Source organism: Festucalex cinctus, chromosome 11 (genome assembly GCF_051991245.1).
Source record: "Festucalex cinctus isolate MCC-2025b chromosome 11, RoL_Fcin_1.0, whole genome shotgun sequence".
Taxonomy (NCBI): Eukaryota; Metazoa; Chordata; class Actinopteri; order Syngnathiformes; family Syngnathidae; genus Festucalex; species Festucalex cinctus.
Genome location: NC_135421.1, coordinates 3,256,299 through 3,278,586, shown reverse-complemented (window position 1 = coordinate 3,278,586; position 22,288 = coordinate 3,256,299). Strand labels below are relative to the sequence as shown.

The following is a 22,288-nucleotide window of genomic DNA, read 5'->3' as shown; positions in this document are numbered from 1 at the left end:
TCCAATAAGGAGGACACAATCAGCCGGCCGGATCATAGCGAGTTAGTTGGAGAGTGTCTGCAGGTTGCGTGTTACAGAGGCTCAAATTACAAGTCAAGTCAACATTGACATTGTTCATGTAATTTGTGGGTAAACATCCAGCTGACTTTTACTCTGCTAGGCTAAGCTACATCATAAGCACGCTTTAGCCCACATTAAGAGAGGCAACCACCCCACCCCCACACGGAATGACATGATCCGATCACGTGTTGAGGATTTTACTCTGACCAGAATTGGCACAGTAATTGGGATAGAAAATGAAATGACAGAAGCCGATTTTCGTTTATGCACAGGATACGTCATCATGATCACATGACCAGGATAATGGCGTTCATCATGGTATGTTTTTATCTTGATACTTAATTGGTTTAAAAGAAAATTCCGGGAATAAGATGCCAGAGATATTTGCACTTTTATTCTTGCTACACAATCCCTAATGTTAGAAGTCTTGTGTCGCTTTAAATATATGTATAAATTATACACTTGCTGATGTTTACAGAAGAAATCTTGTATATATATATTTTTTTAATTAAAGAATTATAACTGTAAGATTCCTCTGCCAAATATAATATTGGATTCTACGGAACTGAGCAATAAAAGAAAAAGGGGTCTTCAAAGCAGTGCATACTGTCCCACTTATTAAACACTAAAAAGTGGCTGCATGTGTTCATATCCTTCAAAAATATGCATCCGATTCAAATCAGTTTTAAATAGTCAAAAAAGGTGTTTCACCTACAAGAAGAAAAGGCGGGAAAAAAATCAACAACAACAAAAAAAACAAGGTTCAAGGCAATCAGGTCAGCTGTCCTTGTCAATGAGGTGCCCTTTATTTATTTTTCAGAGAGTTGGCAACCCTAGATACTAGGGGTGTAACAAAAACTGATTCGAACCGGACATCCGGTTTTGAGTTTAACGATGCGCTGGTACACAGACTAATGAATCGGTCTAAAAATAGCTTGAACCAGCTGATGACCCGGTCAAGTGTAACCAGGGTTAAGAACAAGTTTTTCCTTAGTAATGGGTTATCCTACACTCCTACTTGTACCTGAACACACCATGCCACACAGCACCTTTTCCACATCAACTAATCACCAGTTAGCCACTATATAAGCTGCCTTGGCTTCACTCTCCTCAGTTAGGTAGAAGCCAAGGAGCAGCAGCTGCAGGTTAGTTAAAGAACTTTGACATGTCCAATTAACAGTTTGGTTTTATGGTATCTCAAATGTTTTTTGTTTTTTTTTACTTGCCTTTAGAACCAGGTTTATTGTATGCATTGGAGACCTGTTTAGTAGTTATGGCGGGATGAAGCCCCGTGAATGTATCGAGTCTTTTGGGCCATTTGCTTCGCCAAAAGGCTGATCACTCGAGGCCTCATTTAATAGCTCATTTAGTAGTGCTGACATCTGCTGGTCATTTAGTGTAACGCAGATGTTATGTGGTTCACAGGCAACAAATCAGTAAATCTGTGCACAAAATAAAGGAAGTTTTGTCCATTAAATATTGTCCGTATATTTGTCAGTTGTATGTTCAGTTACTTGATGTGCTTGTGTAACTGGGACACATATTGGATAGAGGGAATGGTGTATTTTATTGATTTTTGTTAAGGAATAAAATCATTTTGACTGTGTTGGGGCTCAGTCGATTCCTTTTTTTGGATATGATTTCCCCTGCCTTTGAGAAAACCCTCTCTCAGGGGACAGAGGAAGCAGGTGTGCAAAGGAACTGAAGTGCCAACTGGTACAGATGTCTGTTTATACCTTGTTGGGAGATATCTGTTCGAAATGCTCCCAAACTGGTGAAGTCCTTCGCATTTTGGGTGGCTCCATTCTTAAGCAGTATCGCAGCAATGATCCAAGACTCACGTGACGTCAGACGGTCATGCGGGGGACCCTTCCTGGGTTTTCCGCGACTACTTATGGAGCGCGACTCACGATGCGAGTCAGTCACGTGATCGCTGAAAACGGGGCCTCGTTTGCCTTCGGTCACGTGATATGAGGAAAAAAAAGAGACGGGCCTCGATATGGGCTCCATTTAACCACGCCCCCTTTGTGCGGGGCATGACTCGCGACTCTAGTTCCATTTGTGACATCACTTTTAGAACATCCACTGAACTCGTGTCGTGAGTTTAATTTTATTTTTTTTCCTCCCATGTGTTAGCATTAACATTGCTGATGCTGACTTGTGCCGCGGCATGAATGTATTGTCTGTGGATCTGGTTTTATTGTGTGCTTATGTGTTTATGATGGTGCATGGTAGCATGCTAATGTTAACATGCTACTTCATGTCTCCATCATAGCTTTAGTTTTAAATATGACCTGATAGTCATGGAGTCTGCTACAGCTAGTATAATAGTATGTTTTGATCATGATGGTGATGGAGTTGTCTGATTTATTCAGGCCATGGCCAGTTTTGAGCGTAAGAAGTCAACCCCTGACGTGATGCCAGAGCCTGGTAGGAGGCTCTGTAGCCTGTTCCTCTCTCCCAGGGCCGGCGCGAGTCATTTTGGTGCCCTAAGCATAAATGTTTTGTGGTGCCCCCCAACACTCCGTCCCCATCACCCCTCCCCTGGTAGAAATGAACAATATCTGAGTATTTGTCAGTTTTGCTTTATTAAACAAAAAAACTTGTAAGTAGGGCTGGGTTTGAAATCTCGATATATCATCATATTGATACACCTTTTCATATCCCAATATCCATACATAAACCATGTATCAATATATGGACCCCCCCATTTGTGTCAACTTATTTACACAGCCTGTGCTGTGGTTGTCATTTATTTAAATATTGTTTTTATAAGGCCATGTTAAATGAAACAGATTAATGTAACTGCAATGGATTCAATTCCTAATGTAAATATTCATATTCTTACTAATGCATTAAATTAGACCAAGAAGTTTCTACTCTTTGCAGCATTGGTACTTTTGACTGTCTAAAATATGTGCTGCATGAATTCCTCAACTGAATCGAAAATCGTTGTGAATGATGAATTGAATCTGGCCCTTGTGAATCGAATTAAATCGATTCTGGAAATCGGAATCGATATCCAGCCCTACTTGTGTCAATATTGAAATATTAAATGTTCACAAAAATAAGTGATAAATAATAAGTCTTTATAAAACACTAACAATGGCACCAAATACTCAAATAAATAAATAAAGCTAAATAAATAAAAATAAAAAGTAAAACTAAATGCCACTACTATAAACATAAAGTGTAAATTAGTAGAGGCCCTACAGAGGCACATGTCTACATTTCTGAGCTGCAAAATCGGCTATCAGGTCATCATATGAAAGCTTTTGTGCAATTTCTGCATTTATGTTAGGGTATGAAATGCTCCTTGGAATATTGAAGCATTGATCCTGTATTCAGAAATACAAGACAATATTCAGAGATTCTACAATGAAATATGGTTTTGAACCATGGTACAAACATTTTCTAAATTGATTATGGTATTGTGCAGGCCTATATTTAAAACGCAGGTACATGAAAATTTTAATCTACCTTTTTAGAGAAGGACTGATAGGGCACCTATGTAAAAATTCTGGACATAATGTTAAAACTATGAATATGAAATGAGGAAATCTACTTAGCCTTAAAATGATGATTAATATTTATTTATTTTCAAATTACACTTTCACCAGTACATGCCGCTCTTGGCCGTTCCATATGAAACAATATTGTCTCGTCACAATCCATTTAACTCATTCACTCCCAGGACATTTTTGTTGTTTTACTGGATTTTGACTGACTTTGCAAGGCCTATAAGATATTGTGTCCTATTACTATAAAAACATGGAACCTACCAAAAGAAAGATTAAAGTCTCTTCTTTCATCAGGAAAAAAAAAAGTGTATTTCTAGTTGTTTCCATTTTGCATCAATTAGCATTAGAACATGGCTAAGTTTCATCATTATTCACAAATCTGTTTAAAATAGTGGGGAAAATAGATTTTTGTTCTCTTATACTCTGCTGGCCGTTTTTGTAATAACCACCATTGCTTCAAGCATTCTCTTCAGTTCAGAGGTTGCATCAAAACCAAAACGTATAATTACATGTTTGGGAGCATGGTAATATTTAAAATGGAACGTATTTATACATTTTTGGGAGTAAATGAGTTAACATACCGTATAATGAACGTGTGCTGGTCACAACCATTCCACTGCGGCGGTTTGGAGTGTTTTTGTTTGTTTTTTTTGCTAACTGTGGTCATGTAAATGTAGCTGCTACAAAATAAACAAATTGTCATTGTCATACCTGCAAGTGGCGCGCAATCATCATCTCGTTTTTTCTTTTCCTCTTTTCCGTCCCCAATTCTTGATGCCTTTTTGATGACATGTCCAGATATCCAAGAATAAACTTATGCCAAATTTGCGATTGAAGCATAAAGTGCACCCCGCAGCCCTCCCCCTTTCCCGAAGAGGAACAAACTACTAGGGGAGGGGGGGCACCAACGTAGACCAGCGATACCGCTCGTCGAGTAAATAATGCTACGTTATTTTTTTGTATTTATTAACATGCTTTACAAGATTTTATTTTAAATATTAGACACTGATATTATAATTACTAATATGATTATTTTTACGGGCTTGATTTGTTTTTTGGTGCCCTACGCACAGTGCGTGATAAGCGTATGCGGAGCGCCGTGTCTGCTTTCTCCCACCTACATACACGGAGCGCTGCCACACCTGAACTTTCATCTCTGGACACTTGCGCTGCGCATTGGAACCACAAATCCAGAAAACTTAAACTCAACGGACTGTCGCGCTCACGGGAGAACTCTTGGGTCAAGGAACAACCTTACTTGCTGCGTTGACTGCCATCGTGCCCGTTGTGACTTGTTACAATTAGTTCTGTGGAATTTATTTATTTTTGATTTACTTGTTTATTTTCATTAATACATTGGCCATCTGAATCAAAGCTTGGAGTCTTGTCTTTTATTTACTGCCTCTGCCCTCCAGTAGCCAGATCTGGAATCTTCTGTTACAGCCCAATTACATGCAATAACCCCAGTATTGATTAAATACTTGCTACACAAGACGTTGTATATCGGTTTTATGTTGCTGATACAGCTGCTCAAAACTGCTTTATAAAACAACCACAACAGTCCAGTTGCGATCAATTCAATACAATGAGAATGAAATGTCCTGGATGAATGAGAATATTATTCACAAACAAGCTGTTGAAACTGTATTTCCTTGACTCTAAGTCACGTATGACTTTGCCTGGGAGACTTGTTTGTGCGTGGGTGGGGAAAAAAAAAAGTCAGGCGAGACTTGTGTGACGTCAGTTTGGGAGAGAAGTTGAATGAAGATGCGGACAAGATTCACAAATACTCGGGCAAGTTTAATGTGCAAAGTACTAAGGAGATGTTTATTTCATATGAACAATGAAATGCTGGATAAAAGTATCGCCATGTACAAAGACGCTTGATGAGCCGGCAAGGATCCGCGGTGTTCAACAGCACGGACAGACAGGACTTCCAATTAAAACGCCCACGTGTTGAGTGGAACACAGCAATAAAGTGCCAGCCCGCGTTTTACTGATAATGGAATGACCGGCGACATGATCGTGATGATCACGAGAGATTTCAATTGATTTTTTTTTTTTTTTTCACAAGAACCTTGATAAACATTAAGCATGAATCAATTTATTCACTACATGTATGGGTAGTATACAGGAAATGTCACAAGAGTAAACATAAGGTAACAGATGTATTTGTTTTAAGTTAGTTTACATTTAGTAAGATGGCAGTTTGAAAAAGATATTCATTAGTTGTAACTTACGAGTAGAGCATATGCATAAAACACCAAGACTTAAACCCAATTCACACTGACTGCGAAACGGACGCGGTGCGTTCTCCGTACGGATGCCGCAAGGATAGAACGCATTCAAGTCTACGTGTCAATTCACACCAGCTTCGGTGCGGTGCGTAACGATTGCGGCGATGCGGAAAGTTTCAGCAAGCATTATATTTCTTCCGGACGCCGCATGCGGATTTTCATGAAGCTGAAGAAATTACACGAGCCGGGCAGGAAATCGAGCCTCTCGCATTAAGGTAAATCTGGCATATTTCAAAAGAAAGCAGTTTGCGAATTCGTTTTCTTGGGGAGGGAAGCTAGCTAGCTGCATAGCATTACATCAGTCGGACATTTAAGACAAAAAATGAGCTCAGAATAAATTAAACATGACAAAATGACACTATTTAAACAAAACATACTTACCCATGGAGAACAGCCATGGTAGAAGTCCCAGAAATAATGTCCAAAAAGCATATCGATGTGACAACAGGCAAGCGTGGCTATTGTTTACCAATAGCCACTGTTATCAGGTGAACTCAACTCACCAGCGTGAACCTCATGTAATCTCGTGTTCTGTCGGGAGCAGATTTCCGGACGCGCAACGCACGTGGTGTGAATTGCAGTTCTTGCGGCGTCCATATAGCCGCCGTACGGAAAACGCACCGCGTCCGTTCCGCAGTTAGTGTGAATTGGGTTTTATAGTTACTGATTTGGTCTGTAACATGTCGGAACATTACAGATGCAAAACTGTTGTTTCCTGCGTTTACAAAATAAAAGCAGTATTTGCAAACGTGCAAATTACAAGATTTTGATCAGTTTAAATTAAACAAGACAATCAAACCATTAATGAAGTAACAAAATTCCAAATTGATTTGATAATTGATGAATTGTTGAGTAATCAAATAATTGTTGCATGGCTACACCCAATCGAACTGAATCGAATAGTAATCCAACTGAATTGAACATCGAATCACAATTCTATTGAATAGAACTGAACCGTTTAATTTCAAAATCAAACCGTCCTTGTATCGGATCGCACCCCATGTATCAAGATGCGTATAGAATCGTGTTGATTGGAGAGAATTACACCCCGACGAGACACGCTTCACTTCACCTGGTGCCCTGAACAAGCCAACTGTACTAGTGGTACAAAAGGGACGCTTTGGATGGATGGTCATTTGAGTATGCATGCGGCTCTCTAAGTTCTGTTGAATTGGCAGATGAACAATAGAGCAATAAGGGTGAACTGGAGTCTGACAGTGGGGGCTACAACTGGCGACCTGGAGCACGGATCTGAAACAATAAAAATACAATGACAATAAATAGCATTTTTTTCTTTCTTAATAAATGTGTACATACGCTATAGACCAGGGGTCACCAGTGTGGTGCACGTGCACTGGTGACCCCAATGACCGGCTGCGTAGCCTATGGGCATGTCCTAAAAATGCTGATGGGACAATTGTGATTTCCCAAGAATGGCGTTGTCTTGGTCGTAAAAGGTTCTATATTGATATTTATCAGTTTCCCAATTATTATAGGAAATCATTCACATCGCCACTGTCTTCACAGTATTATTACTAGGGGTGTTAAAAAAAATCAATTTGGCAATATATCGCGATATTACAGTGTGCAATTCTCAAATCAATTCAATAGGCAGCTGAATCGATTTTTAAAAATCCATTTTTGATGGAAAAATATTCAGCCAAACATCTTACTTGGGTAATCCTTTAGGGAAATGATTCACACCTCAATCATGGAAAAATGTGATATTAATGGAACATTAAGCCTTAATATTTTATTTCAATACTGTCCAAACATGAAACAGATTACAACCTGTTTGTTCAATACTGTGGCTCACAGTTAGAAGACTGAAGTTTCAGATAAAAAAAAAAATTAATACATTTTCATACAAATCTTATAGTATACCTGTGCAAGTTTACTGAATAGTATTTTCTAAGTTTGAGTTAAAAAAAAAAAAAATCCCAACAATCGACTTGTAAATTCGTATCGGGATTAATCGGTATCGAATTGAATTGTGACCTATAAATCGTGATACGAATCGAATCGTCAGGTACGAGGCAATTCACACCCCTAATTATTACATTCATTAATACATAATTCACAGGGATATAAAATTATCAAATGAGCACTAGAGGCTGTTGTTTGGTGTTCATTCAACACCGCCCCCTCACCCCATGACCTCATGAATGAACGTTAAGACTTATACCCTATGAAGGACCAAAAACTACCAAAATTAAAAATAAATAAATAACAAAATAAATTAATAAATAAATTAGATATATATAATATAATGTAAAATAAAAATAGACCCGCTCCGGCAAAAGGGTCCACATGTCGGCAGGCTTAATCTAGAGATATGGGCGATATTAGACAGTTGGACATTTTTTGTTCATTTTGAGATTTCTCCACAAATAGCTTCCTTGAGGGCTCTAGTTTCATTTCCAAGCAACACAAAAGTCAAAAATGTAATACAAGTGGATGAAAATAATCAATTATTAGAGAGTATGCATCGTAACTAGGGGGTCTTTTTAGCTTAGCTGCTAGCTAGTGCAGAGTCTTGCGCAACTGTTCAGAAACAACCCGAATTTCCTAGTCTCAAACGTAATTCACAAATGATTTATATAAATGTTGTAAGGATATATGCGGATCTGCTAATGGATGGACATGGCAACCAAAACAAAAAAAAAAAGCCGAAACCCTTTACAAGGCCGGATGTGACTATCACCGGCAAGCACGAACAACATCATGCCGATATGAGAATTCTATCGTGGATTGACTAAAGATATAGGACATCACTGATCTAAAGCAAAAGATGACTAAAAGCCATTGCCTCCATTAATGAGACTATGCTATATAGCTAACATGCCTACAAGTGCGGCACCATCTTGGTTTTTCTTGAAGGAACTATGGTGCACAAATAGAGGTGTGTTAAATTCGTAAAAACAATTCTATATTTACTTCTTACGTATTTTAAGAATAAACAAAGCCAGATGTAGCTACTTTCTATATGGTTTTTCTTCTGTACGGGATGTTGCACAGGCCTGTTCAACACCACTCAGGACTTTAAGTACATACATGTATAAAGTAAAAGGGAAATACGGACCAATGGTCTTAATTCTGGAGGTGTTTATGGTTGGGAGCTCCCGGAGGACCGGACAGTCATCACAGAAGTCCGCACAAGCGGGGCAAATCAGGACTCCGCTGTACACCCAGTCATTGACTTGCAAACTCACGCTCAGCAGCTGACCTTTACGGAGACAGAGGAAGGATTGTTCCTGAACGTATACGGTCAGGCCTTGAGCAGAGCATAAGACCTGTGATAGAGAAATAACGTGAAATATGTAAATACAGTAAATCAATACAAGTCACACATTTGCATGTATTATATTTTCTGGAGGAGATAAACCCAGGGCCTGGACATAGGCGAACTAGGCGGTCCCCTAGGGCGCCATCTAGTGGAGGTGGCGCCGAATAAAATGTGTTATACAGCATATGTATTCTTCTTTCAGCTTTTCCCTTCAAGTGTCGCCACAGTGAATCAGTTTCCTCCATCTAACCCTGTCCTCTGCATCCTCTGCTCTTACACCAACTACCTTTCATGTCCTTTTTGACTACATCCATAAACTTCCTCTTTGGTCTTCCTCTTGATCTTCTGCCTGGCATTTGGAAACTCAGCATCCTTCTGCCAATATACTCACTATCTCTCCTCTGGACATGTCCAAACAATCTCAGTCTGGCCTCAATGACTTTATCTCCAAAGCCTCAAGCATGTGCTGTCCCTCTGATGTACTCATTCCTGATCCTATCCAACCTGGTCACTCCCAAAGAGAACATCAGCATCTTCATCTCTGCCTCCTCCAGCTCTGTCTCCTGTCTTTTTCTCAGTGGCACTATCTCCAGACCAAACAACATCGCTGGTCTCACCACTGTTTTATAAACCTTTCCTTTCATTTTAGCTGAAACTCTTCTATCACACCTGACACTTTTCTCCACCCATTCCAGCCTGCCTGCACACGCTTCTTCACTTCTATTCCACACTCTCCATTGCTCTGAACTGTTGACCCTAAATACTTAAACTCCTCCACCTTCTTGGCCTCTTCTCCCTGTAACCTCACTGTTCCACTTGGGTCCCTCTCATTCACACACAGATACTCCGTCTTGCTACGGCTAACCTTCATTCCCCTCCTTTGCAGGGCAAACCTCCACGCCTCTAGCTTCTCCTCCACCTGTTCCTTGCTTTCACTGTAGATCACTGTCATCTGCAAACATCATAGTCCATGGGGATTCCTGTCTAACCTCATCTGTCATCCTGTCCATTACCATAGCGAACAAGAAGGGGCTCAGAGCTGATCCCTGATGTAGTCCCACCTCCACCTTGAACTCCTCCGTCACACCTACAGCACACCTCACCACTGTCTTACAGTCCGCATACATGTCCTGCACCACTTGAACATACTTCTCCACCGGAAGTGACCCTATTTCAACAGGAAGTTACACAATTTCAACAGGAAGTAACCTAAAATCAATAGGAAGTGACCTGATTTCAACAGAAAATGACCCAATTTCGACAGGAAGTGACCTTTCAACAGGAAGTGACCCAATTTCAACAGGAAGTGACCTAAAATCAACAGGAAGTGACTTGTTTCAACAGGAATTGACTAGTTTTCAACAGTAAGTGATAATTCTTATCATATTACTCCATTGCTTACTCGATTACTTTCTCCTTCCTCTATTGCTCACTTGAGTTCTTCCTTGTTTTCTTGTTTCTTGTGAATTTATTTTTATTTTTGTGCTATTTTTCTTCCTTCAACAGCTTCTCGATTTCAGTATGAATGCAAACCATTCCAAATTTAGCATGTTCAGCTCATTCCAGGTCATTATATAGCATTCCAGGTCATTCAATATCATTCGACACCATTCAATATAATTCCTAATCATTCCGCAGGTTTTTATTCAGGCTTACAGCCTTCACACGCAATCTCTCCAGAAATTGCATTTTCTAGTTATGATTTTAGATTTGCACAATAAATGTTGTTATCCTAAGTAAATTTATTCTTAGTTTTTTTTTTAATCAATTTAGTTTCTATAAAGGCTATGTAAACCAGCAAGCAAATTATAAAAAAACCAAACAAAGAATACACTTAATTCTATACCGTGATATATATACCATTACCATTAAGGGATGCTGTTTATACCATGATATGAAATTTTGAGCCATATCGCCCAGATCTAACTACACATCACTGCCCAAAGCAGTAGGCGGGATATGGTCCAGCGCACCCGCAACCCTTGTGAGGAGTAAGCGGTTTTAAGAAGAAGGATGGATGGATGGAATTAATACCTTTAAAAACGGGTTCTTCCACTTGCTGTCAACTGAAAATGACATCACCTGTACTGAGGAAATAGGTAACGACCAATCACGGCTCACCCGCTTTCTGGGTTTGGTCAGAAAACTGAGCCATGATTGGTTGTTACCCGTTTCCTCAGCACAGATGATATTTTCAGTAGACAGCAAGTGTCAATATTAGATTTTAAAGGTATTAATTGTTCATGGAAAAATAATTAAGTTATCACATTACAGGGAGTCATCGAATTATGTCGTACGCGACCTCCTTTGTTTCGACTTTACGGTGCCTGTGCCTCGTCCGTAGCACCTTGGTTTTTGTTATTTTCCCACAGTAATCATGCCATTTTAAAGTTGTTGTTACCTCAGGAAACGGACATCAATCGAGCAGGTCAGCGTGCATGTCACATTTCCGTGTTTAAGTTTGAATTAACTCCGCTCTGCCGTCCATCAGCAATTAATGTCCGTGCAGAAACACAAAATATTGGTTCAAGCTCTTCCGGGTTGCATAAATGTTTTTTTTTTTTAATTCACTGTACAAAGTATTAGGATGTAAATTTCGACTTTAACTGTGAAATCTGACAAGTCAAAATTTGGGTTACATCGGCCGTAACTCGAGGGCTCCCTGTAATCATAGATATAAATATATAAATACCTTCATACTGTTGAAAATGCCTCAATGAGTCAAGTATCCCTTTAACAGTTTCACAGAAGGTTGAGGGTTTTTACTTTTTGTATTGGAAGCATCTACAACAGTACACATGTTATGTAATAATTGTCCTGTCAAAGTGATTATTGCTAGTACCTTGTAACATCCAGATCCCCAGTCAGGGTAAGTGATCTTCTTGGTGCACTGCTCCATTACAAAGGCTGACATCTGGTATACACATACAGAGTCTGGTCCATAACGTTCTGCTGCATAGTTCCTCCACCAGTCTGAATTATAGAACAACAATAAATTAATAAATAACAAGAACATATTTTGGAATTCATGGTATGGAATGCACCGTGTAATCCATGGCAATGCCACCTCTGAGCTATGTAACGTTACATGTGGAATTCCGCAGGGGTCAGTATGTGGCTCGTTTAGCATCTATATGGTTCCGCTTCGTGATATATGTAAATATAACATATTGTTCTTTAACTTTCAATGTTATGCTGACGATACTGAAAGGGATAGTTCGGCTTTTTTGACATAAATCTCTATTTCATCCTCACCTCCAGTGTGTGCGATCATCACTGACTTACCACTGACAGTGTTCTGTGACAAGAGTTTGGCTCCGGTGTTGGACGAGAAGAAAATAGCCCGGCAGCTTAGCTGGGGTCTTATAAATAAAGCGTTTTTCTTCCCAAACAAGTTGTGTTCAAAAGAGTGACACATTTGCATCACAATACCCTTTTCCCGAAAAAATCAGACGCCATTACCGCCCGGTACTATTTTCTGTTCGTTCGTATCACTGCGCGGCGCCCCGCATGCAGCTAGTAGCCTTCCGCCGTAATTATAACTCCGAGAAGTCACGGTAACATGTCTTACTACGATACTGACGAAGAAGAAAATGTTTTTAGCGCTGAGCCAAGGGGGTATCTTTATGAACCCGAATATACTGATGTCGAAATTCGTCAGATGGATTTACAACGTACACAGAGTGAGAGGAGGGATCGAGAATTGGTTGTTGCTGGAGCCTCAGCCATAAGAGAGCGGGTGACTGAGAAATGGTGGTGTACTTGCTCGAATTGTGAACTCATGCCGACAGAAGTCGAATCCTACTGTTGCCGTGAATGGGAGCTCATCATGCCACAGATGCAAAACCTTAGGATTGATGAGGCCAGCGCGGCAGCTCCTGTCTGCATCACAAAACACGACGACATTCCTGCACTCCTGAACGCTGGTGTCCTGTGGACCTTTTTCAACATTCCGAAAATAAACTGGAAGAAGCGTCCCAGGCCAGCTGAGCCGGATGGTCAGTTGTCTTCAGAGTAAGTATTGACTCCTCTATTACAACCTCATATCATACAAGTGGTGAATTATGAAATTATTTATTAGGGCATACGTTATTCATGTGTTCAGGTAATAGGCTACGACGTCAGGCATTGAAGGACTCTGAATTATCATAATATGTTACATAAGTTACAATGGCGATACAATGCTTTATTATTTTGTATTATCTCATTATTATTGTTGTTCTATTATGTATACACTCGTTTATATATTTAGAATTGTGTTGTTTTTCACATTTCAGACAGTACAGGCTGGTTGCCTATCGCATCGTGATAGAATGGGCCCTGAGAGGAGAGAAGCTCGGTCCAGGCAACAGGAGAGTTCTTCCCTCGTGTGTGGTGGAGCTGATAAGAAAATCATATCCATCACCAAATGGACAATACAAAGGGTTCAAAGAATCAGAGGATGCACTGCAATTGTTTTAGATGTTTAGAATAGAAATGTTTAATTGTACTTTTTTATATATACTTTGTAACATTAGTAACATTATTATTATAATATATACAAAACATACACAGAATCCGGTCCTGTTCAATAAAACTGTGTTCACCAACACATCAGCTGTGATGATTATAACACTAAAACTACACACAATAATACAAAAGCAATATGGGCTCAATAATTCTTTTTAGAAAAGGAAATAGATAAGTCTTTACAAGTCTCAGGAACTAAGATTCATCACCAGCATGTTTTTTTTTAAAACCTGATGCATGTTGTGTCACCAAGTCATCCTTGTTTGGTTTTGGAGTAGGACCAATGTTGACCGGTATGCTGACTGGATGATGGATGTGGAAAGATTGATCGCCAAGCCTGATGTTTTTGTCCAGTCGTCGTAGAATGACCTGTTGCACCAAGTCTTTCCTGAAGTCTTGAGATGTTGGCTCATACAGCTTCCTTACAACCCACTGGTTTGATTGCTTGGAGTGAAAAACATATTTATCTTCTCCTGAGAATTGAGAAAGAGGGTACACAAGAATGATGAGGGTGGTACATGTGCATTACATGATTATAAAATTGATTTATCCAGTGTACATATGGCATGACAAAAGTTGTACATGTTTTGTCTGTTTTCACACTTACCAGACTTCGTAAGGTCATGTTGACGGCCAACATTGTGGTTGTGGTCCATTATACTAAGTTGCAGTCTTGCTTGCATGGAGACATATGTGAAATGTCTCCTCTTCTCTGCATACTTCAGCATAGAGCTGTGGAATACTTCAAGGGCCCCTAAAAAAAAATGTGTGTGTGTGTGTGTATAGGGGTGTGTGTGTAGGTGTGTAGGTGTGTGTGTATATATATATATATATATGTGTGTGTATATATATATGTGTGTGTGTGTGTGTGTGTGTGTGTGTGTGTGTATATATATATATATTTTGTATTCTCAAAGGATTGGCAAAACACATTATTCATGTTTCCCAAATAGGTTCTCTGATGTGTTTGGGGTCAAATGTGAACAACCTATTGCCTATAAATTTATCCAAACTAACCAGTGTGCTTGAACAATGTCAAGTGGCGTAGGTCTCTCAAGAGATTTTTATCAAGTACAACAGCCTTGAGAGCGTTACAGGCAGCACAGCCATTCTGCAGCCATTTCTTCCCTTTTTGTTGATCATCAGTGAGGTCGTCATGGTAACACTTGTACTCCTGCCCATCTTGTTCCCAGCGGTGGATACCACACACATGGTACAGGAATGAAGTCCACCGGCGTCTCAACTCCTACAGAAATGCAGACAGCTTAGCAAATGTCTCAAAGTTATTGGTGGCTTCAAAATATGTTTGCTTAGCCATGCTTTTGTTTCATGAAAATCAGCAGCATTTAGATCATCATCAGCTAGGACCAACCTAGTTGCACGAAATAGAAACGATGCAAAACATATTGTAAATGTAGGTCTAAAATCAGTAGGTGTGAATAGCAGCTCTAAAATATCGTGTGCATTGAATATTGTATTTTGAATAGCCAATTTCAGGAGCATCACCTTCTCATCTCCACCACAAGAGCTGCACGACCACCAGAAGTGATTGCCAAGAGACTTGATCCATGGCTGCAGGTCCTTATTTTCTTTCTTCCTCCCTGCTGCAGTTGCCTTCTTCTTTACACCTATATAATATATGAAGATGAACATAAGGTATATCCTGATAAATGATTTTGAAGAATGTCATAATATTACATAACAATGAACTGTGAATTCCACAACTGCTCCACTGACCTTTTTTTAAATGCAAAAGTACAACATTGGAGATTACAAATAATAAAAAACAGTAAGTAATAATACCCTTTGCACCATGCCATGGGTCAAATTGATGTCTGAGCTCAGGGTATGACTCCCTCATGATCTTCCGTATTGATGTAGCCCGGTCAATGGTAACAACATCAACACTAACTCCAGAGTCCAGCAGACGATCCAGGCCCCTCCTGAAACCAACAGACTCCATTACGGGTGAACTGGTAGCCTCCGATACCTGTATTTATTTTAGCAGAAAAGAAACAGAAGACATGCAGGGAAGCCCAAAATATCAAAACATAGAAGTGACGAAAACACTCGTTAATTTACTTGACAATATTGTTTGTTTTACCTGTATCAAATCTGACATTACTATGTTATTTGTTGCGTCATCTATAAAGCAGGTGTACTTGGCACTGTAACCAGGGGAATCCGATCTGTGGATGACAAACAAGGAAGTTACTTGTGGAGTGCTGGCAATTATGATTTGATTCATTTATAATATAAGAGCACAACTTTGCTCATATACTGGAATATAAATAACAGAAAAATCTATCTTGCATCCCCACCAATATCTGTGTGTCCACCTGCAGATGCCCTTTCCTGGAGTTCGGATAATATTTTTTCTTGCATGTCATTGTAGGCTTTGTGAATAACAGGAATCAAATACGTTGATTGCAGTGAATAATATGGGGTTTTCTTTGACAACTGTAAATTTAGAAGATCGGACCACTCCTCAATTTCCTTTTGTGTTGTCCCAGTGAAAATAATGGCTGCTGAAGATACAAGGTTATTCTCAGGCATCCCACGGACCTCCGGACAGGATTGCCACACTCCTTTATGATGATTGAGACATGTCCATTCTATTTTGATCATGGATCCACTGGTGGTGATCTTCTTGTCAGTTATGGATATGCCACAAGTGTGACAAGTGGCAAACAGTTCCATAAGTGCAGACTCGTTGACAATCCACCTCCTCTCAGACCAGTCACCTCTATTTTCTGTGCATGCAATGCTCAGGTTAGAGGAAGATGTTCTTGTGGATGAGCTTTCAGTACTCAGTGGAAGAAATACGCTGTCATCTGTTTCACACGGTGTCTCTATGGAACTCATGCTTGTATCCAGCGTCTCAGATATAACTGCAGAGCTTGGGTTTTCTAACTGGGAATGAAGACGAAGAATACAGTGAAGTCCAATTCAAAGTAAATTGGTTTACTACATGGCAACATTTATGTGGATCAAATTTATGCTGTGCAATGAGCATTATCATATTTTGACCTTATGAAAATACCTTTATATTCTGATAAATTGCATGCACAAGATGGGAACTTGTTCTTGCCTGTGATTGTGTCCAGGTGGGAGGTAGGGCCAAGTATGTACCAGATGTGGATGGCTTTGTCCTAGAAACCATTTGTGCTGGGCTGTTGAGAACTAACTTCAATTGCTCATGGTCAGATCTGGACTTCAGAGGGGTTAACTGAGAGAGTCCAGGACGATCTTGGACAATGTCTTCATGTTGTAATTCCATACTGGGCTCAGACTGTGCTGTTGCAGCCATTGCAACAGGGGTGCATATCTATGAAAAAAATGCATTGTAGATTAAAACATGGAATAGAAAGGGATTCATGCTTTACAAACACACAGTCATACAAAATCTGAAATTTCACTTTACTAAAAACTGTAACTGTGACAAATATTCTGTGCAATTATTCCATATTTTTATAGTACAACTTACATAAATCCACATCCAGTCTTTCTAACATGTCAAAATTTTGTGTTCTTTCAGAATCTTGTGTTATGACTGTTTTCCAAATGACAATGGCCAGTCGCTCACTTAGAAACTCGTATACACCTGGCATATAGCCTATAGTGTTTCTGAAGGCATGGACTACTCATAGAAATATTGGATCATCCACACGTCCATGTAATTTGCTGACAACAATAATAAAAATCTACAAATATAAAGTTATGTTTTGTAGAAGCTTCACTGGTTTTATGACATTGAGTGATTTGCAAAACACAACTACTGTTGCTAGATGACTTGTTCTCTTGTAAACTTTTTTTCTTACTTGGGTGGCAGGGACAGCAGCGCTCTTCAAAACACGTTTCTTCCTCCATCCTGGGCATGGGGCAACATAATCGTCTTCTCTGAAGTGCGCACTACACACACGAAGCGTTTTTATCTTCTTGAGTTTTGTCTGCACACTGCATCCGATGGCAAGAAGCCAAAGTTGCCTCATGGCTATGTCCGTGCTCGGAAATCGGTGCAAAGTGTGCGGAGATCCAGAGCCACTGTTATTGGTACAGCCCGGGAAACTACACGTCCGCACCATTTTTACAAAGAGAATAATATAATACAACCAGCGTATCCAATCGTAAAGTTATATACTATTCGCCGTTGTTCTCCATTAGCTGTCTCGCGTCATGTAAACACTTCCAAACAGCTAGTGTATTAGTGCGAGGTTGCATGCGGGGCGCCGCGCAGTGATACGAACGAACAGAAAATAGTACCGGGCAATAATGGCGTCTGATTTTTTTCGGGAAAAGAGTATTGTGATGCAAATGTGTCACTCTTTTGAACACAACTTGTTTGGGAAGAAAAACGCTTTATTTATAAGACCCCAGCTAAGCTGCCGGGTTATTTTCTTCTCGTCCAACACCGGAGCCGAACTCTTGTCACAGAACACTGTCAGTGGTAAGTCAGTGATGATCGCACACACTGGAGGTGAGGATGAAATAGAGATTTATGTCAAAAAAGCCGAACTATCCCTTTAATTATATTTGCCTCTAGAAATAGCAAACCCGCACAACTGCTGTAATCTGGAGGCGTGCCTCACCGAGATTAAACAATGGATGTTGCTGAATTTTTTTGCACACTAACTCAGATAAAACCGAGATACTGATAGTTGGTCCCGCTCGGCATCGGCACCTGTTTACGAACACCTCTCTAAACCTCGATAAATGTATTATTAGCCGAAGTGACTCATAAAAAAAAAACTACATGATATTCGACCCAACTCTCTCTCTTCAAATGTTCATTAAAAATATAACTACATTTTTTTTTCCACCTTCACAATATTGCTAAAATTTGGCTACTGGTGACGAACTTTCTGCTCCTTAAACATTGTATATTTTAGCTCCAGTGCAGTAGAGTGCATTATTATGGGATAATTATGACGTGGACGTGTCTGCTACGTTGTGACTGGAGTACAACAGGCGTTCCTAATTAGGGCCCGAGCAGCGACCGCTGCGAGGTCCCTATTGTTTTTGTAAAAATTATTATTATTATTAGGGCCCAAGCAGCGACCGCTGCGAGGTCCCTATTGTTTTTGTAAAAATTATTATTATTATTATTATTATTATTATTATTATTATTATTAGGGCCCGAGCAGCGACCGCTGCGAGGTCCCTATTGTTTTTCGTTCGAATTATTATTATTATTATTATTATTATTATTCTCCGTAAACGATCGCATTTTTGAGTACCTAAACATTCACGAAAACTCACCAAACTTTGCACACTCCTCAGGCCCGGCGAAAAATTTTATATTATGAAGTCGTCATAACAACGCGACTCTATAGCGCCCCCTAGCGTAGAAAAATAAAAACCAAGCCTGGCACGTTTGAGCTAGAGCAACGAAAATTGGCAGGCACGTGTAGCACCCCGAGACGCACAAAAAAAGTCTATTGGGACCATGTAGCTAAAATGTACAGGAAATGAGCTATGAATTTTTTTATGTCCAATTTTGGCCTATTTTGGCACATTCACTGTGGTCATGCTTTTTCCCCCTCTGCAAACATTTTTCATCCAATTCACATCAAACTTGGCATTTATCATCTCAAGACCTGAGAGAACAACTGGGCAAAAAGTCTTGCCTTTTCGAAATACTATATGATGGGGGCGGGGCATCAAATATTGTCTTTAAAATTTCATTTGTCCAGAAAGAGCAAATGCTTAATAACTCCCATGTTCAAGCTCCAAAAAATCTCAAACTTCTCAGGCAACGTAATAGTCACGGCCTGAAAACATCTATATGATAAAATTCAGTTATACATATAGCGCCACCTAGTGGTGATAATAAATGTCATACTTTACGTTTTTAGCTACTGCGCTGAGCTCGTTGAAGGGATCCAGTTGAAAGTTGGTCAGAAAAACCTTAAGATGTTGATCATGCCCCACACCGAATATTGTAACTTTTCGCCAAAGGGCGTGGCCGCTACGGTGCCGCAAAGTCTGAAGATTTTTCGTGACAACAAAAGCTGCATGAACTTGACCGAGATGATCCTATCTTCTGAAAATTTCACACATTTGATGAGAGTCCAGCCCTAAAGACATCTACGAACTTATATTTCATCTTACTGATAGCGCCACCTAGTGGCAATTTTTTTTCTTACGAATTTTCTTGTACATTTTTTCTCCAAACACGTTAACTGGACCAACCTCATATTTGCTCAGATGAGGGTTTCGGCCTTCATGATGTCACAACACGAAGTTTGTGAGTTTTCGCGAATCGCTGTGGGCGTGGCTAAGCACTGTTCGCCAAGAAAACAACGCCAGTTTTGAGGGTCTAAACATGCGCAGAAACTCATGAAACTTGGCACACACATCTGGCCTGGTAAAATGAACACAATTTTATTGTTGATTGTGCTATTTTTACAAAAATGACTCAATAGCGCCCCCTAGAAATTTTTAACGAAGCAGCCCCGATTGTACGTTTAAGCAAGATCTACGAAAATTTTTACGTGTATGAGGGAGCCAAAGACCTACAAAAAAGTCTCTTGGACCCATATGCTAAAATGAACAGGGAGTGAGCTACGAATTTTTGAATGTCCCATTTTTGACGATTTTTGCACATTTTCAGGGGGCATACTTTTGCCCACTTCTCCTACACGTTTTATCCGACTGACTTATGACTTGACCTGGACCATGCCAAGACCTGAGCCAACAACAGACGGAAAAATCTAGACTTTTGTTAATACTATATGATGAGGGCGGGGCATCAAAATTTGTGTTTCGCACTGAAAAAGGATATGCTTAATAACTCCCCGATACATGCTCCAAAAAATCCCAAACTTGACATGTATGTTTATCGTCAAGGCCTGAAGGTATCTCTATGACAACATTCAGTTATATATGCAGCGCCACCTAGTCCTTGAGGCATGAAAAAAAAATACCCCACTTACGGTATTTTGTACAAAAAATGTAAACTCATTCTCAGTGTGATAACTAAGTCATTTAGGAATATTCTTTTACTTTCCACCACTCAAAATATTCACTGGCATCAGACCTAACCAAACATACATATTTTTGTTATTTAGTTTTATGTATTTTTGATAGCCTCTATGGACATTAAAAGCAGTATCGTGAATGAAGGCTATGCTTAATAACTCCCAGGTACATGCTCCAAAAAATCCCATACTTGAAATGTATATTTATAGTCAAGGCCTAAAGGTATCTCTATGACAAAATTCAGTTATAAATACAGCGCCACCTAGTCCTTGAGGCATAAAAAAAAAAATGCCTCACTTACGGTATTTTTGCAAAAATTGTAAACTCATTGTAAGTGTGATAACTAAGTCATTGATGAATATTCTTTTACTTTCCACCACTCAATATGTTCACTGGGATCAGACCGATCCAAACATACGTATTTTTTATTTAGTTTTATTTATTTTTTGATCGCCTGTATGGACAATAAAAGCAACATTGTGCAATGAGTACGAGCGATGATGCGTGTATATATACTTTTACGAAAAATACCAATCAGGGCAACTCATTGCCTAAAAATAGAAAAAAGACGCTGATTTTTGCAGATCTTAACAATCACCAAAACCCATTGAGCTTGACACACTCATCACACCTGGCAAAAAAAAAAAAAATAATCCACATGTTTATCATGCCATTTTCAAAGAAATTCTGCTTCCAATGTGCCAGTACCCCAACGTGCAAGTACCCCAACGTGGCCCGGGCTGCGAGGGCCCTTTATAGCTGCTCGCAGCTCTAGTTATTAGGGCCCGAGCAGCGACCGCTGCGAGGTCCCTATTGTTTTTCGTTCGAATTATTATTATTATTATTATTCTTCTTCTTCTTCTTCTTCTTCTCCGTAAACGATCGCATTTTTGAGTACCTAAACATTCACGAAAACTCACCAAACTTTGCACACTCCTCAGGCCCGGCGAAAAATTTGATATTATGAAGTCGTCATAACAATGCGACTCTATAGCGCCCCCTAGCGTAGAAAAATAAAAACCAAGCCTGGCACGTTTGAGCTAGAGCAACAAAAATTGGCAGGCACGTGTAGCACCCCGAGACGCACAAAAAAGTCTATTGGGACCATGTAGCTAAAATGTACAGGAAGTGAGCTATGAATTTTTTTATGTCCAATTTTGGCCTATTTTGGCACATTCACTGTGGTCATGCTTTTTCCCCCTTTGCAAACATTTTTCATCCAATTGACTTCAAACTTGGCATTTATCATCTCAAGACCTGAGAGAACAACTGGGCAAAACATCTTGCTTTTTTGAAATACTATATGACGGGGGCGGGGCATCAAATATTGTCTTTAAAATTTCATTTGTCCAGAAAGAGCAAATGCTTAATAACTCCCATGTTCAAGCTCCAAAAAATCTCAAACTTCTCAGGCAACGTAATAGTCACGGCCTGAAAACATCTATATGATAAAATTCAGTTATACATATAGCGCCACCTAGTGGTGACAATAAATGTCATACTTTACGTTTTTAGCTACTGCGCTGAGCTCGTTGAAGGGATCCAGTTGAAAGTTGGTCAGAAAAGCCTTAAGATGTTGATCATGCCCAACACCGAATATTGTAACTTTTCGCCAAAGGGCGTGGCCGCTACGG

The 22,288-nt window shown here is 39.7% G+C and overlaps 3 protein-coding genes and 1 long non-coding RNA gene across 9 annotated transcripts in view; 2 read left to right on the top strand and 2 right to left on the bottom strand.

Moving 5' to 3' along the window:
- Nucleotides 1-22,288, top strand: part of LOC144030207 (uncharacterized) — a 53,225-nt gene that overhangs the window by 4,441 nt on the left and 26,496 nt on the right. The window lies entirely within an intron of this gene.
- Nucleotides 1,185-22,288, top strand: part of LOC144030208 (uncharacterized) — a 114,284-nt gene continuing 93,180 nt past the window's right edge. The window contains exon 1 of the long non-coding RNA XR_013287211.1: nucleotides 1,185-1,205. This is a non-coding gene — a long non-coding RNA (uncharacterized LOC144030208). The remainder of the gene's footprint in view (nucleotides 1,206-22,288) is intronic.
- lmln (leishmanolysin-like (metallopeptidase M8 family)) overlaps nucleotides 5,670-22,288 on the bottom strand; it is a 216,887-nt gene continuing 200,268 nt past the window's right edge. For 3 of the 6 annotated variants that reach the window (XM_077536284.1, XM_077536287.1, XM_077536285.1), the window contains 3 exons: nucleotides 12,007-12,137; nucleotides 8,961-9,171; nucleotides 5,670-7,129 (listed from right to left, as the gene is read on the bottom strand). In XM_077536284.1, coding sequence (XP_077392410.1) covers nucleotides 7,035-7,129; nucleotides 8,961-9,171; nucleotides 12,007-12,137 — 437 coding nt within the window. In that variant the 3' untranslated portion in view covers nucleotides 5,670-7,034. The remainder of the gene's footprint in view (nucleotides 7,130-8,960; nucleotides 9,172-12,006; nucleotides 12,138-22,288) is intronic. The other 3 variants (XM_077536288.1, XM_077536286.1, XM_077536289.1) reach the window with 3 other exon arrangements.
- On the bottom strand, nucleotides 12,966-15,839 carry LOC144030915 (uncharacterized). The gene is made up of 7 exons (XM_077537579.1): nucleotides 15,778-15,839; nucleotides 15,477-15,663; nucleotides 15,180-15,301; nucleotides 14,691-14,919; nucleotides 14,281-14,427; nucleotides 13,923-14,146; nucleotides 12,966-13,046 (listed from the first exon to the last, which is right to left on the bottom strand). Exons 1-7 carry the CDS (start codon nucleotides 15,793-15,795, stop codon nucleotides 12,966-12,968), a joined length of 1,008 nt encoding a protein of 335 aa, XP_077393705.1. The 5' UTR covers nucleotides 15,796-15,839.